Here is a 14,047-nt window from a genome sequence, read left to right as displayed (position 1 = left end):
AAAAAAAAAAGAATAAAGAAGGCGATAAAGCTTTGGAGGGATAATTCACTCCAAAATTCAATCCTGTATCATGAGTTATTAAAGTCATAGATGTCCCACTCTGGCAAAGTGGTAATGACCTAAGTGGAAGCAAAACAATGGACATCATAAAACAGAAAAAAATGATGTCAAAAACAACTTCAATCTAAAATTGCACAAAAAAAAAAAGCAGAAAAAGAAAAGGTAATTCACACCATGTTGGTCATTACAGAAAAGCACATGCAGGATGCAAATTGGGTTTACTATCCCGTTAAAACATTCATGTTTTACATGGAGCGGTGTCCCTTTGAACAGCAATGGACAGAACTTGCACAAGTGCATGAGTCGTACAACAGGAAAACAAAACCAAAACAAAAAGAGAAGAGCACAATAAAATCATTCCACTAAAATAAATAAATACACTTACAAAATAAATAGAAACCTGAGGACTATTCACCAAACTGACTGCCTGGCCTCTTTAATATCTTGGTCTGACCAATAGGGGCGAGACAAATGTGAAGGCAGCCAATGGTGGACGAGCAAAGTACGGAGGAGCTGACGGCAAGTCAAACCCCCACAAAAACAGTTTTCAGTGCTGCAAAGTAATCCCGTCACCCCTGGCACAAGCACTTTATATAATAAAAAGCTGATAAAACATGAAAAACATAATACATAGAAAAAAAAGAGATTCAGTCATAAGAAAAAAAAAAAAAAAGCCCTGGGCTGAAGGCAGGGGACTGATACGTCCTCCGAAATAAAGCCTTCTCCTTCCATCTGTCACACAACATACATCTTCAATATTTCTCCTGACTTGGAAAGAATACATAGAGAGCAACAGATGTACTGTACATACTTTCACACGCACACACACACACAAATATTGCACACTGTGGCAAAGGACTGCCTTGAAATGAGACCTCCGAACAGAGAAGCCCTAAGCAAACCTCACTACCTGCAGACGTTTATGAACTCATGGTACGGCAGAAAACTCCTCGCACACTTGTGGAGGTTTCAAGCATACACACCCTTGACTCTTCATTACTGATATGGGTCTATAAGTGTATGTGCTTTGAATAAACAAAGAGGCAGTGGCACCATCTTTCTGCACTATAGCTCTGGAAGTGAGAAAGGTCAGGCGTCCTCTGGGATTCTGCTTTTAGAGCACTAACTTCTTTTGTTTGTCATTTGGATGTTGTGTACCCCACAGCACCGAGCTTTAGTGAGTTAAATATATAGGAAAAAAGCGCTGAAGTTTAAAGAAGGTTTCAGCTGTCGCCTAGCAACAGCAGAAGCCACTAACCCCGCAGCACCTTTTTAACACCAATAGCCTGAAAAACAAACACTTGTTGAAAAAAGGATCGACGCTAAACTGAGCAAACTACTGTGAGAAAAAAATAGTGCTTAGTTTCTTGTCATGAGAAAATATTGCAATTATAACAAGATACTTTGATGTTATAGTTTGGCGTATACCACGCCAACATATTTCATAATAACAGGAAGCCTTTTTCATAAGATCACAAGTTGGTTTAACAAGAAATAACATTACATTTTTGAAAATATCTTTTTAGTTCTTTCACATCTGTTAATGAGTTTTACCTAGCAGTTGACCTGATCAGATAAATGAGGCATTTAGTAATTTCCAAATATTACCTCTTACACATTTTTACAAAAGTTAATGGGGGTGAATTCTTCTCCTTGAACTACAGCTGTGATTTGAGTATTTTTACAATAGGACAGCCTAGAATAAATGGTTTGTTGTATAGAAACACTATATTATTCCAACATGTTAGTTAGTGTTAGTGTCCAGTTAAACCCGTTTATAGTTCTCTGGTCCAAGATCAACCTAGTCCAGAACTTTACTTTAAAACAGGACTGGGATTTGTGTCCATGCAGCCTGTCGTGCCCCTCCACCTCATTAAGGAGAAATGATGCTACCTGTAAGAGTTCTTTCTTCAGTATAGCCACACGTTTAAATAATTTTCTAAATGTATGCTTGTACACATCTGTGCTCAATCAGAGCAGAATCTGACTTAAAATATGTCATCCCAAAAACTGAATTCAAATCAAATGATTCCTTTAAAGAATCATAGTTGTTTTTTCTGATATTGGCTACGATATCTCCTCTTTGGACTGGATGCTTTTCTGGTTACAACATGTAACATACAAATCATTTCTTGTTATCCAACGACACACCAACCTATTTTGTGACGATGTGAAAAGTATATGTGTTATTATAATGTAAGGAACATCGTCACTAACAGAAAAAAAAGTTTTTCTTTCTTCGTCATTCAGAATCCAAAAGCGCAGGGCATTCTACCATTATGGTGTTATCCATGAAGATGGAAAAGTGAGTTCATGATAAAACTCTTGTTGGACGCTGTTTTTGCCACTTTTATAAGTGTGAAACGTTCAGTTTGAGGCAGAAAGAGACAGAGCTCAGTAAACCCCTTCTCCTGCTGTTCACATTGCAACAAGGAACAAGCAACAAGTTCCTTAAACTGTACAGTCATCATGTTTGGACTAGAACACACTTTGTGTCTGGTTTAAATAACCACACACAGAGCAGAGGTGGACACACACACACACACACAGGCACACACACACACACACACACACACACACACACACACACACACACACACACACACACACACACACACACACACACCACCCCTTTAAAAAAAAAAAAAAAGGAAACTTGAAAAACAAACTAACTAAAACATGTTGAGTATGAATTTGGGTGCAGAATTATAGCTCACATACAGGAAGCAAATTACAAAAAAAATGCCAATATAATTTTCCACTTAAATAGCCACAATAGAAAACAGCCACTATTATTAGGGGGGAGAAAAAACATGCTTTCTTAAAAAGCTAGAGAGAAAAACAAAAAAAGATTTCCTTCAACTCTAGTAACCACTGGCATTGAGTATTTCGAATTATACAAATTACATATACAATAACAAATGTGTGATAATAGTAATAATAATAACGGTAATAATATAGTCATGATAATAATAGATTTGACTTAAAACTTTACATACTGTATTTCCAGTGCAGTGTTTATGTCACACAAGTGTGGGTTCACAGGAGGACAGGGTTGGTGTCACAAAAATTGCGGAATTGCGAAGAGACCACAGGAAGAAGATATCACACCGAGTGCTGAAAAATCCCCCCCCCCAGCCACCCCCCACCCAGTATGCCGGAGGGAAGAGGAAGAAACAAGAGGGGTGAAGGATGTAAAGCTGTTTGTTTGATACTTGTCAGAAGATGTTATAGGGCAGGTGACAGACGAGTGGGCAGTAGTAGTAAAAGAAGAGATGCATGCTGGGGGGTTGAGGCTGGGCGTCCAGTGAGGCAGGGTTTGTTGTTGAAGAGCCCATCCCCAAACCAAAGCTGGACTTGTTCTTTCATCCCATCCCTTCCCTTCTCCTCCTCCTCCTCCTCCTCCTCTCTCCAGCAGAGCACCCCTGACAGACAAAACTATGGCATTCAACCTGAAAAAGAAAAAGAAAACAGTGTCAAATAAAATAAATATATGTCAATGAAATTGTGACTGACATCAGCGCAGGCGCAGCCCATTTGACATTTGGGGATAAATGCTTATTAGTTTTTTGTTAAAGTTAGATTAGAGCACAAGTGTCAAACTCAAGGCCTGCATGCAAAATGCGCCCCCTGCAAATTTTGATTCGGCCCGCATATCAATTTTAGGTTCACAATACATTATGGCCAATTGTGCACCAAACTAAATAGACGAGAAACTGTTTTTCAAACTCCCATGACATACCTTTAGCAGACCTACCAACTATAAAATTCCCAAAGAACAAGAGGGTTTTCATATTCAGGCTGACAAACAGGTTGTTTGAAAATTTAATCTTTTTTTTTTGCTTGATTTGCTAAATTCTATAATTAACTCTTTGCTGACTTTTTAGGGTTTTATGTTGACTGAAGTGCGACAACAGTTGAAAACAGTGACAAACAAGCAACAAAACATTGCAAAAACCAACAATAACAAATAAAAATAAAAAGTGACAAAAACAAGTGAGAAAGCCACAAAACCCCCCCTGGAAAAAGCTACAATAATGACCGAAAAAAAGACATGCAGTAATACAGTCAAAGATATTTTTCTTTTTACGATGTATGCATGTCAGTTAACTCTATATGGCTGGATCTTGATGTGATTTTCTTTTCCAGTATGGCCCTTAGTGAAAATGAGTTCGACACCTCTGGATTAGACGATTGAACACTGAGGTCTGCATGGTAAATATGAAACTACCACCAGCAGCCAGTTATCTTAGATTAGCATTAGCGCTTGAAACCGCTAAACCGGCTCTATCCACAGGTAGTCTATATCCTTTGTGTTCCACTACTTTGGAGGAGGGTCTAGCAGAGCCAGACTAGTCCAAAAGTCTGACAGGCACCTCTAAAACTTCCTTTTACACTTTTTTTGTACATTAAACAAACGCTATAGGTAGATTTCTAAATTCTGAACTTCTTGAACACCTTCTGCTGTCAGGTTTGCTGTAGTCCATACCTCACTGGAGTGGCGCAGCTGGTGCGCCTGAGCAGTGGAAGTGGATGTTCTGCCACTTGCTGTCTCTGCGATGCCAGACGCGAGTTTCCTCCGACTGGCTGGACCGTGGTCGACCCTGGTTGTCAACATACTGAGTCAGGCGGATGTACGCGATGCAGGCAGCGTCCTCGCCAATCAGGTGGACGTGGGGGTTCAGGATGGTGGTGTGGATGGGCTTGCTGTTCTTAGCCAGAACTGTAAAGATGACAAGAACAATGTCAGGAGAAAATATGAGCAAGGTTTGGATTTTGAGGACATGTTCAACAAAGTGTGTAATGTGATGTGAAAATGTAACACTAATCATCTCAGTCGGTGGAGTTAAATTAAATTTCAATTCAATTCAAAGTATCAGATCACAACAAAAGTTATCTCAAGAAACACAGAAAGAGTAGGTCTAGACCACATTTACAAAGACCCAACAAATCCAGTAATTCCCCCAAGAGCAAGCATTGCTTGGTGCGACAACGGTGAAGAAGAACTCCCTTTTAGGGAGAAACCAAGGTTCTTGGTAGGCGGTATCTGAAGGTGCCAGTTGGGGTATTTATAGTCACAAATAAAGATAATGGAACTATGACTAGAAATAGTAGTTGTAGTAGTTCATGGCATAGTTGGGAGGGCTGTGGAATATCATTGGCAATTCTAGCTTTTGTTATGATTTCTTTACTTTCATTTTTCATTTGTTGCTTCCTGTGAAAATATTTCCTAATGTGGTCTATTTCTGACACCAGAAACCAGCAAAAGGAAAAAATCTACAGCCGCTAAATGAGAAGACTGACCACATTTCTCTTTTTGAGCCACATTTTGTGAGTCAAACAAATCCGACGTGCATGGTTACACTAAAAGTGAAGATAAAAAAAAACTATTATAGGAAATAAACGTGATTTAAAAATAAAAACAACAATACATTATTAATCTTACGGTTCTCAAAGTAGAATCGGTGGAAGTCCATCCCCTCTACCAGGTTGCCGAGCGCCTCCGGCTCAAATGAAGTCAGTCCAGGGTCACAGATCTTACTGAAGAGGAAAGAGCATGACATGTTTATGAAGATAAAAGCTCATTTTAAATAATGCATTTGAACACAAAATACACAGACTCACGCGTAAGCCTCAAAGTCTCCATTGTTGATTGCCTCTATCAGCTGCTCAGTGATCTTGATTATTTCTTGTTTGCGTACTGCAGAGGAAAGCAGGCACAGAGGTTAATCAGAGGTAATCACAATCACAAATTTGACAGATGGAGAGCAGTTGTTTTTTTATTCATTTTAATTTTCACGCAACAACACAGATGCACAGGCAAGTTAGAACCCCAAAATACTGTACATTCATACTCCCTGAGAAACTGTTATTTGTGAAAAAACTGAAACTAATGTTTCAGCTTCTCTTGTTTATAATGAGTTGAAAAATGTATAGTGAAATAGCTGTAATTGTGTTCAGGGTGGATTCTATACAACAAACATTGACACTATACAAGTTAAGTCACTCTTGAATTAGTTTGGGAATGAATTTCAAAGAAAATACAAACATCCACACACATACAATAGAAACCCTTGTGATTCTGAACGACTGTCAAAGACACCGTAATACAAACACACACAAGGAAGTTCCTTATATCACCACAAGCAAGGTTACCTGTGTATTTAAAGGCATCACAACCATTCAAAAGCAACCAAACAATGCATAAATCTGTGTGCAGTCAGCAGTACTTTCCATGGCAGACAGAAGGAAGTTAATAAGGCCCAGAAGCAAAAAGCACACCCATCCAAATGGTTCAATTTCCAACTTGGCTGACAAAGGAGCAGTTTACGACACTGTACTGTACTCTATGTGCCGGTTTACCAAAAGCAGAACACACTGACTGTTAAAAATGCTTGCTCAAGCACAGGCCTGCGAGGAAATGTTATTTCATTACGCCCCGTGTTTGGCTAATATGCGTAGGGTCAGGGTGGGACATGCTTGGTACTCACTCTGGGAGGAAGACAGGGAAAGGCTGGAGGGGGAGGGAGGGGGAGGTGGGGAGGTGGTGTGTGCAGGTGGAGGGGTGGGCCTGGCGCTAGGTACCGGCGCCGGAGCAGCGTCAACCTCGGGTGCAGGGGCCGCAGGCACCCTGCGAACACTGCTTACCAAGTCTGTGAGCCGAGACACTGAGTGCCGTCCAGGCCGGATGGATGGATGGGTGGGTGGAGGAATGCAAAAGAACAGATTAGATAATAAAGGAATAAAGAAAAAAGTAAATATTTATTTGTGGTTCCAGTAAGTAAACCACAGTGTCTGCAACCTTACTAATTACTAATACAAAAAAAAACTACTTTGTTTTGCAATACATACTCAACACAGAGGAAATTCAGCGCTCAGTTCCTTAATTTGTCTGAAGTCCTCTATTTGCATACAATTATTACTAAATGTCTAATTTTACTTTAAATATAAAGAACATAATTTAAACTAGAATTACCGACTTGAAGTTGTATGCTTCCGCCAACCAGACAAGTTACAGTTTACATCCATGTCTGTCTGGACTCACTTAATATAATAAGGTAAGACTTTGAAGGAAATTAATAAAAGCTATTAAGTTTGTATTGGTATATCTTACTATATACACTATCTGGACCCAAATGTTTTATCCTTTTGTGTAAATAAAATAACTAGAGCTTAGAAATAACCTGCTTTACTCTTTTTCCTTTCTTTCAAAAACTAGGCAAATAAAAGGCTCATGGACACTTATTTTGCTTCCAGTGGTCCTTTACTATACACTCCCTGTTCTAGCACTTTTCTACTTACTCTGCATGGGGACAACAGGGGTGTGTGGAGGGGAGGGGGCGGAGAGAGCAGCAGGAGGTGGAGTGCTGGTTCTCCCTTCCCCGTCAGATGTGGGCCCTGAGCCCCTACGCACTGAGCCCAGCAGGTCAGCAAACTTTGTGGCTGCTTAGGGAGTACAGTAGAAAGGGAGGAACACTGACATGGAAGGTTGACCATAGTATTGTAGCCTGAATGAACAAACTTTGTCCTGGAGAGCACTAAGACAAGCCGGCAATTCAGCCCAAAAAAGGGGAAGATATATCAAGCATTAAAGACAGGGTTGGTAATGTTGAAAAGCTAGCTAGATTAAAAAGTAGCATCTCCTCAGGGCTCCATCTGACCCCGTCCCCCCGCCCTCGGGGCTCCGACCCACACACAGACGTGCTGGAACACTGCTGTGACGCTGGGCGGAGAAAGGACCACAATTTTACTTCATGCCTCACTGATAAACAAACACCTAATATTATCATACCAAATGTTCAAACCATAAATAACTGTTAACAATGCAGCGACAACATGCATTGAGCCTTAGGCTCGTACACCAGTGGGGAAAGGAGGCATTTCATTGGTTCTTTCCAAGTGGACCGCAAGGTTTACAGCAGCTATGATGATGACTGACCTTTTTCACTATCTTTTCAGCGCACATAAGTTATTTAATGCTGTTGGGATGTAGAAAACACAACATAACAATATATATAAAATATTGTGTATTGGAAATAGTTACAGTACCAACCGGCCTTTAACAGCAATGAATGAAGTCTCATTTATTGTGCAATTGTGGCACTGGATGTATAATTAGAGCTCTCGATGACAAAGAATGGAGCATAAAAGACAATGCTTAGGAATGTCTGATGAACCTAAAACACATATTATAATAAAGCAGTCTTGTGTTGCTATTCTACGTACGTCCATGAGAAGGAGACAACGAGATATTCTATACACAATTGGTGTGGGTGGAACAGGGAGGGAGGATGGTATAGTGGGAGAGTAGAAATACTACAAAACATCTCACTGTTTTTCAGAGAATGGCTTGTTGATTATTTATGTTGTTATTTAATGTTTTAGACTGTCTGATAGTAAGACGTGGGAGTGGGGCTGACTTACACAACTCTAATTGAGGAATAAAGTCAGGGTACAGTTAAAGCGGGATTTAGTGGTGCTAAATGGCAGCAGATGTATGCTTTTAATACATGCAGGGACGCTGAATGGCATACACATAAGGAAGGATTTTGTCAAGGTGAATTGCTGGAGCATACGCATGTGTGTGAGTTACAGGCTGCATTTGGCGGGCCATGCTGACTTACAGTACACAGCAGCTGAGGAGCCCTGAGCGCTATCTGGCTGGGAGCTTGTGCTGGACTGCGCCTTAAGCGAGCTGTTGTCTAAGCTCTTTCCTGATATGCACGCACACGCAGATGAAACACACACATGAGAGAGATGAGAGAGAATAAATCCATGCACACATTTTGCACAAAAAAACCCAAAAAAGCAACGAATGATAATGTGAGATGACATGGTGGGGGTAGATAAATACAAGCCCTGTGTATGATCATTGTACTTCATGAAATTGTGTTTAATTAGGACGTGTGAAATAAACGAAACAAAACGAAAGATGACAAACCCAATACCGCTCTGAGAAATTATGGCTACTTTTCACTGACAGCCCTGCATCACCAGATCTCGTTGAAAAAGAAAAACAAACATTTTCCTCATTATCCCTGTTAATGGCTCCATTACATCAGGATTTACCACTGTAGCTGCTGCTGCATGTGAGGTTTTATTGAGGCTCTAATAAAAGTCTTGCCAGTGATGGCCGTGAGAGCGAGAGAGAGTCGGATGTTACTCATTATTACTCGTCTGTTTAATCAGTTGGCACAGAGAAAAACGCAACACATGAACGCTCATTGACAACTAGAGGAAAAAAAGAGTCCCTGCGGGAAAAGAAAAAGATGGCACGAGACTGGGCAGGAGAGGAAACAGATTGTTTTGTTTGCTGAGTTTTGTTTCAACAGTAACACAAAATTCACAGACCAAGACAAACAATCCACAACATCTGCATCTATAAACGTGCATGATCCTACTCTAAGAAACCAAACATAATCAACAGGAAATCCAAAGAAAAAGATGTCCCAGTACAGCCTACACTGCTTGACTGACTAGTGATTGCTAGAAAGTCCAATGCAGAAACATCCCATCAATTAGCACTTAATTCAACAAAGGTCAAAAAAATAGAGTAACGTCAGGCAGAGCAATTTAACAGCATGTTATCCTACAAATCATAACAGATGTAAAAGAATTATCACCTACATAGTGAAACTGTAGATTAACGACAAGCAGCCCTCAGAAAACTCTCCGTAACATATTCTTTACTATAAAAGCATTGGGAGTACTGAAAAGATATGTGTTCAGATGCTCCAAGAGCCATTGCAGGGGTTGGGTTACAAACCAGCTGTCGAGTTGTCTAACCCTAACCCTGACAAGATCCTACAAAGGCCGACATGACACAAACTATTCCACGAACCATCCCCTTCCTCCCACACTCACCTGGCTCTTGTAGTTTTCTCTGGCGCTAACTGGCTGCGGGTTAGTACCTTAAGAGTCTTAAAACTGCTGTGTGAGCCTAATGCTATCCAAGGGTGGCGCTAGCAGGGTGGTGTGTTTTTAACCCCACACTGGGCACTTTTTTTCTGCCACCAGGGCTAAATTTAGATGCCCCAACACCCCTGCCAAGGTGCCCTTGCCCTCTCCTGCCAGAGGGGTGGGCTGCTAGGGCTCCAATTCTGGACCTTTGAAGGAAAGGAAATGGGTAGGGGGAGCATAACTCTCACTGTGTGTACAGGGAAATTACAGTAGAACCCTGGGGGTATAAAGGATTTTCAAGTGATGCAATGCTCCTTTGACCTACCCTACTTCCACACTATAGGTAGTTTTAATTATTAATTTCAAATGAGCAACAGGGTGAACGTGCATGAATCTGATATGTTACAAGACTTTCATTCAGGAGGCATGTTAACTGAATTACATATTTTCCATGCTAAAGCACCACTCTCCGCTACCCTAATGAATGACTTCAGAATAGTGTTGCTATGCTGTCAATGACAAGGCGTTTCATAGTTAGTTGGTACACAGTATTGTCTCAATATTATTTTAAAAGTGAGGGAAAAAATGTATCAACTTTCATTTAGCAAAAAATCAATTATGACAAAGAGTTATAAATGCTAACACCAGGGGGCGACATGAGAACATCCCTTCCTCATAAATTGTTAAACGAGCCACTGAAGCTGTTACCTTGCTTTACTTATGTATCTATATGCTAATGAAAATGAAGGTTAGATGTTTCTTTTGTGCTCTGGAATTAGGTTAGAGCCCAAGAGACTGGTGCTAAAGACAGCTTACAATGTGACACTGGGACAACATTTTTAAACAAATCCAGCTGATCATGCGGTTCTATTTTCACTGGAACAAAAGTCCTATGCTGACTGACACCACTTTTCTTAGTCATTATACTGACTACAACACCTGCCAAGGATGAAAGTGTTGGAATACATTTATATAGATTATTTATTCCGATACTGGAATTGTGTAGATTCAGTGTGTACTTGGGACTTTTTCTAAAGTTATATGTTTACTTTTTAGTCTTGTATTTACCTAATTTCTAATGTCTCCACTTAAAACATTTTACTTTACTAAAGTTTGATCTGAGTGTGAGATAGATGATTGAGCACATTTTAGAGTTACTCTTTAACTTAAGGAGACTTTCAAACCAAAACCTCTGCTTTTGAAATGAGTACAATACCAGTAAAATAAGAGTACTACTTCTACTTGAGCACTACTTAATAAGTGTAGTAATAATTGGTTTATTTCTCTTGCAGATCTACATGATGGCTCTTCCATGGTTGCTAGGGAATATGTGACATAGCAGTAAAGCCTCTACAGAAAGCAGAAGGAGGAGATGGAAGCGCACATTCTGTTCTATATTCCTGGCACAGAAATGATACATTCATGACCCGATTTAGGTGCATTATACTCAGCTCTGATGTGGAGAACAGGGGTGTTTGAGTGTGTTGGCATAGATAAGCAGAACCCCCCCCCCCCCCCCCCCCCCCCACACACACACACACACACACACACACACACACACACACACGCACACACGCACAGGACAAATAAGGCAAGACACAAAAGCACTTTGTAAAGTTATTGGCTGATGTGTGTCATATGTACCACTAAGATGTTGTTCATTACACAATTCCAGCCACAAGCAACTTATGCACAAACAGCACAAGAACACAACTCTGCAAGCTGACACCCCACACAGGCATGTTGGTATTTCAGAGGTGTGTGTTTCTCAGTATTACATTTTCAGCCAAAAACTAACACCTTTGAGACAGCCAAACCATAACAGCATTACAAGGCCTCTTACATTTGCCAGCATCCCCTCACCTCACCCAAACACACACACACCTCTTCAGTCTTTTTGAAAAAAATAAGTAAAAAATACAGCAGATCAAGGCACTGCAATGATGGACAGGAAGCTCAAGCTAATATATATTTTAAGTATCCACACAGCAACTGAATAACAAAAACTAAAAAGTAATTAAGCCACGTTAGACCTGTGAGCTTTTAAAAATGGTCAAGAATCACGTTCACACAAATGTTCATTGTCAGAAAATAAAACATATCTCAGAGACAGAGAAAAAAAAATGCTCTAATAAGCCACTACGAAAACAAAGCCGGTCCCAAAAGAGTATTTTTCAACAGTTGGCATTAAAACGCATTAACACCCTCAGGCTCTTGATACTGCTGTCTAATAAACAAAAAGCCCATGCAAAGCAGAACACTAGTTGTAAGAAGACTTGTTGTGTGCTCTCTTAAAAATTCACAGTGCCCAATTTCAGAAAGACTGAAAAAGGCTCACTCAGGTACAACAATTATGCCAGTAACAGCTTTTACTGCGAGGATAATTAAATAAAACCAATTCCATGTGTAAGTTAAAGGTGATAGCAGAGCTTGACACATTTCACCATTACAAAGCTGACAACTTAACAAGCCCAACTGAAAGGCAGTCAACCAAATCTTCTCTACTTTCTGGTTGAGCATGCTATTTGGGGATTGTCATACACTTATTTTTAATGATTCTACTGTTCTACTGTCTGCCTCATGTGATATTTATGATCATGAAAGGCACCTCATTGTGGAGTTGTTCACTGACTAGCTGCAGCTAAAAAAAATTACAACAATACAGCAAAAATGCCAAGTGGTGATGCAAAATCTGTCAAGTATTTGGACCTTCAGCAAACAGCTTTGGAGCTTTGGAATTTGTCATGGTGTTGTTGCTTGTATCTCTGCAGTATTACCTTTCACATCTTCATCCTCCACAGTGGTGTTGCTGCTGTCTGATGATTCCTGGAGATCAGAGATAGACAGCCAGTTTGAATCAAACATAATAGAGCGCACATCTTTGCTGAACACATATGAAGACACACATCAGATGAGTGGTAACACACAGGCCAGCAGGGTAGGGCTGGGCGTTATGGAGAAAAAAGAATATTTTTGACCAAATACCTTGATATTGATGCCGCAACGATATTGTAGTATTGACTATTGGTGCTTTCACAAAATATTTACACAATGAGATTTAAAAAAAAATAATCATCAGTAATGTGGATGTAATGACTAAGTGGGTAAAGAAAAATAATAGAACAGTTACAACAGCCTGGTAAGTTCAGAAAAGCACATCACTTTGCTGTAATCTAGCCTTTAAAACCAGGGAAAGACAGAACTTATGCCATATTACGATATTATAATATCTAAAATCTAAGACAATATCTAGTCTCATATCATGATATTGATAGAATATCAATATATTGCCCAGCTCTACAGCAGGGGGCATTTTCATAAGCTTTCATGTCCAATCTTCACAAAAACAAAACTGTTTACAAAGCAGCAAATATACAAAGACCAATTAATGCAGGTTCAATTCAAAAACAGATACCAAACAAGGACAAATGCCACAACCATCCAACCTCTTTTAAGTCAAACCATGCAAGCAAACCCATCAGCCTAGTAGCCCAATGTGCCAGTGTGTCAACAGTCATTAGGGCCCGAGCGCCGACAGCGGCGAAGGCCCTATTGGAACTGAAGGAATTATTATTATTCTTTATTATTTTCCGTCAAATGAATTGCCTTTTTGGAGGACTTATCATATTCAAGAACTCACCAAATTTGGCGGTCGCATCAAGTCTAGTGAAAATTTACGTATTTTAATGGTTTTTGGAATGGGCGCACAAAAATGGCTCGCTAGCGCCACCTACAATATTATGAAAATTCAGCCCCTGCACTACGTTTAACTATATTATGACCATGCCCAGTCACTCAAGCCACGCCCCTTTCATAACATTTGAACCGTTTAACATACAGTCTTGTGTGAGGTGTCATTGAACTCAGCAGAGACTTCCTTTTTTATTGGTGATGTTTGACCCGCCCCCCTATGATGCGGCCACGCCCCCTTTCACAGATAATGACCTGAATGACGTATAGGCTTGTGTGAGGTATCAATGAACTCAGCAGAGACTTCCTTTTTTAGTGGTGACATTTGACCCGCCCTCCTATGATGCGGCCATGCCCCCTTTCACAGATAATGACCTGAATGACGTATAGGCTTGTG

General features: G+C 40.2%; 1 protein-coding gene across 50 annotated transcripts in view; it reads right to left on the bottom strand.

Moving 5' to 3' along the window:
• camk2b1 (calcium/calmodulin-dependent protein kinase (CaM kinase) II beta 1) overlaps window positions 1-14,047 on the bottom strand; it is a 76,280-nt gene that overhangs the window by 1,517 nt on the left and 60,716 nt on the right. For 26 of the 50 annotated variants that reach the window (XM_032514947.1, XM_032514994.1, XM_032514992.1 and 23 more), the window contains 8 exons: window positions 12,738-12,786; window positions 8,685-8,774; window positions 7,363-7,506; window positions 6,552-6,728; window positions 5,686-5,761; window positions 5,507-5,601; window positions 4,550-4,783; window positions 1-3,512 (listed from right to left, as the gene is read on the bottom strand). The exon at window positions 1-3,512 is cut by the window's left edge and continues 1,517 nt beyond it. In XM_032514947.1, coding sequence (XP_032370838.1) covers window positions 4,551-4,783; window positions 5,507-5,601; window positions 5,686-5,761; window positions 6,552-6,728; window positions 7,363-7,506; window positions 8,685-8,774; window positions 12,738-12,786 — 864 coding nt within the window. In that variant the 3' untranslated portion in view covers window positions 1-3,512; window position 4,550. Of the gene's footprint in view, window positions 3,513-4,549; window positions 4,784-5,506; window positions 5,602-5,685; window positions 5,762-6,551; window positions 6,729-7,362; window positions 7,507-8,684; window positions 8,775-12,737; window positions 12,787-14,047 lie in introns of those variants that run through there. The other 24 variants (XM_032514991.1, XM_032514995.1, XM_032514997.1 and 21 more) reach the window with 3 other exon arrangements.

The sequence above is a fragment of the Etheostoma spectabile genome, chromosome 5 (assembly GCF_008692095.1).
Source record: "Etheostoma spectabile isolate EspeVRDwgs_2016 chromosome 5, UIUC_Espe_1.0, whole genome shotgun sequence".
Taxonomy (NCBI): Eukaryota; Metazoa; Chordata; class Actinopteri; order Perciformes; family Percidae; genus Etheostoma; species Etheostoma spectabile.
Note: the sequence above shows the minus strand (reverse complement) of the source record. Positions and strands in the feature narration are given on the sequence as shown.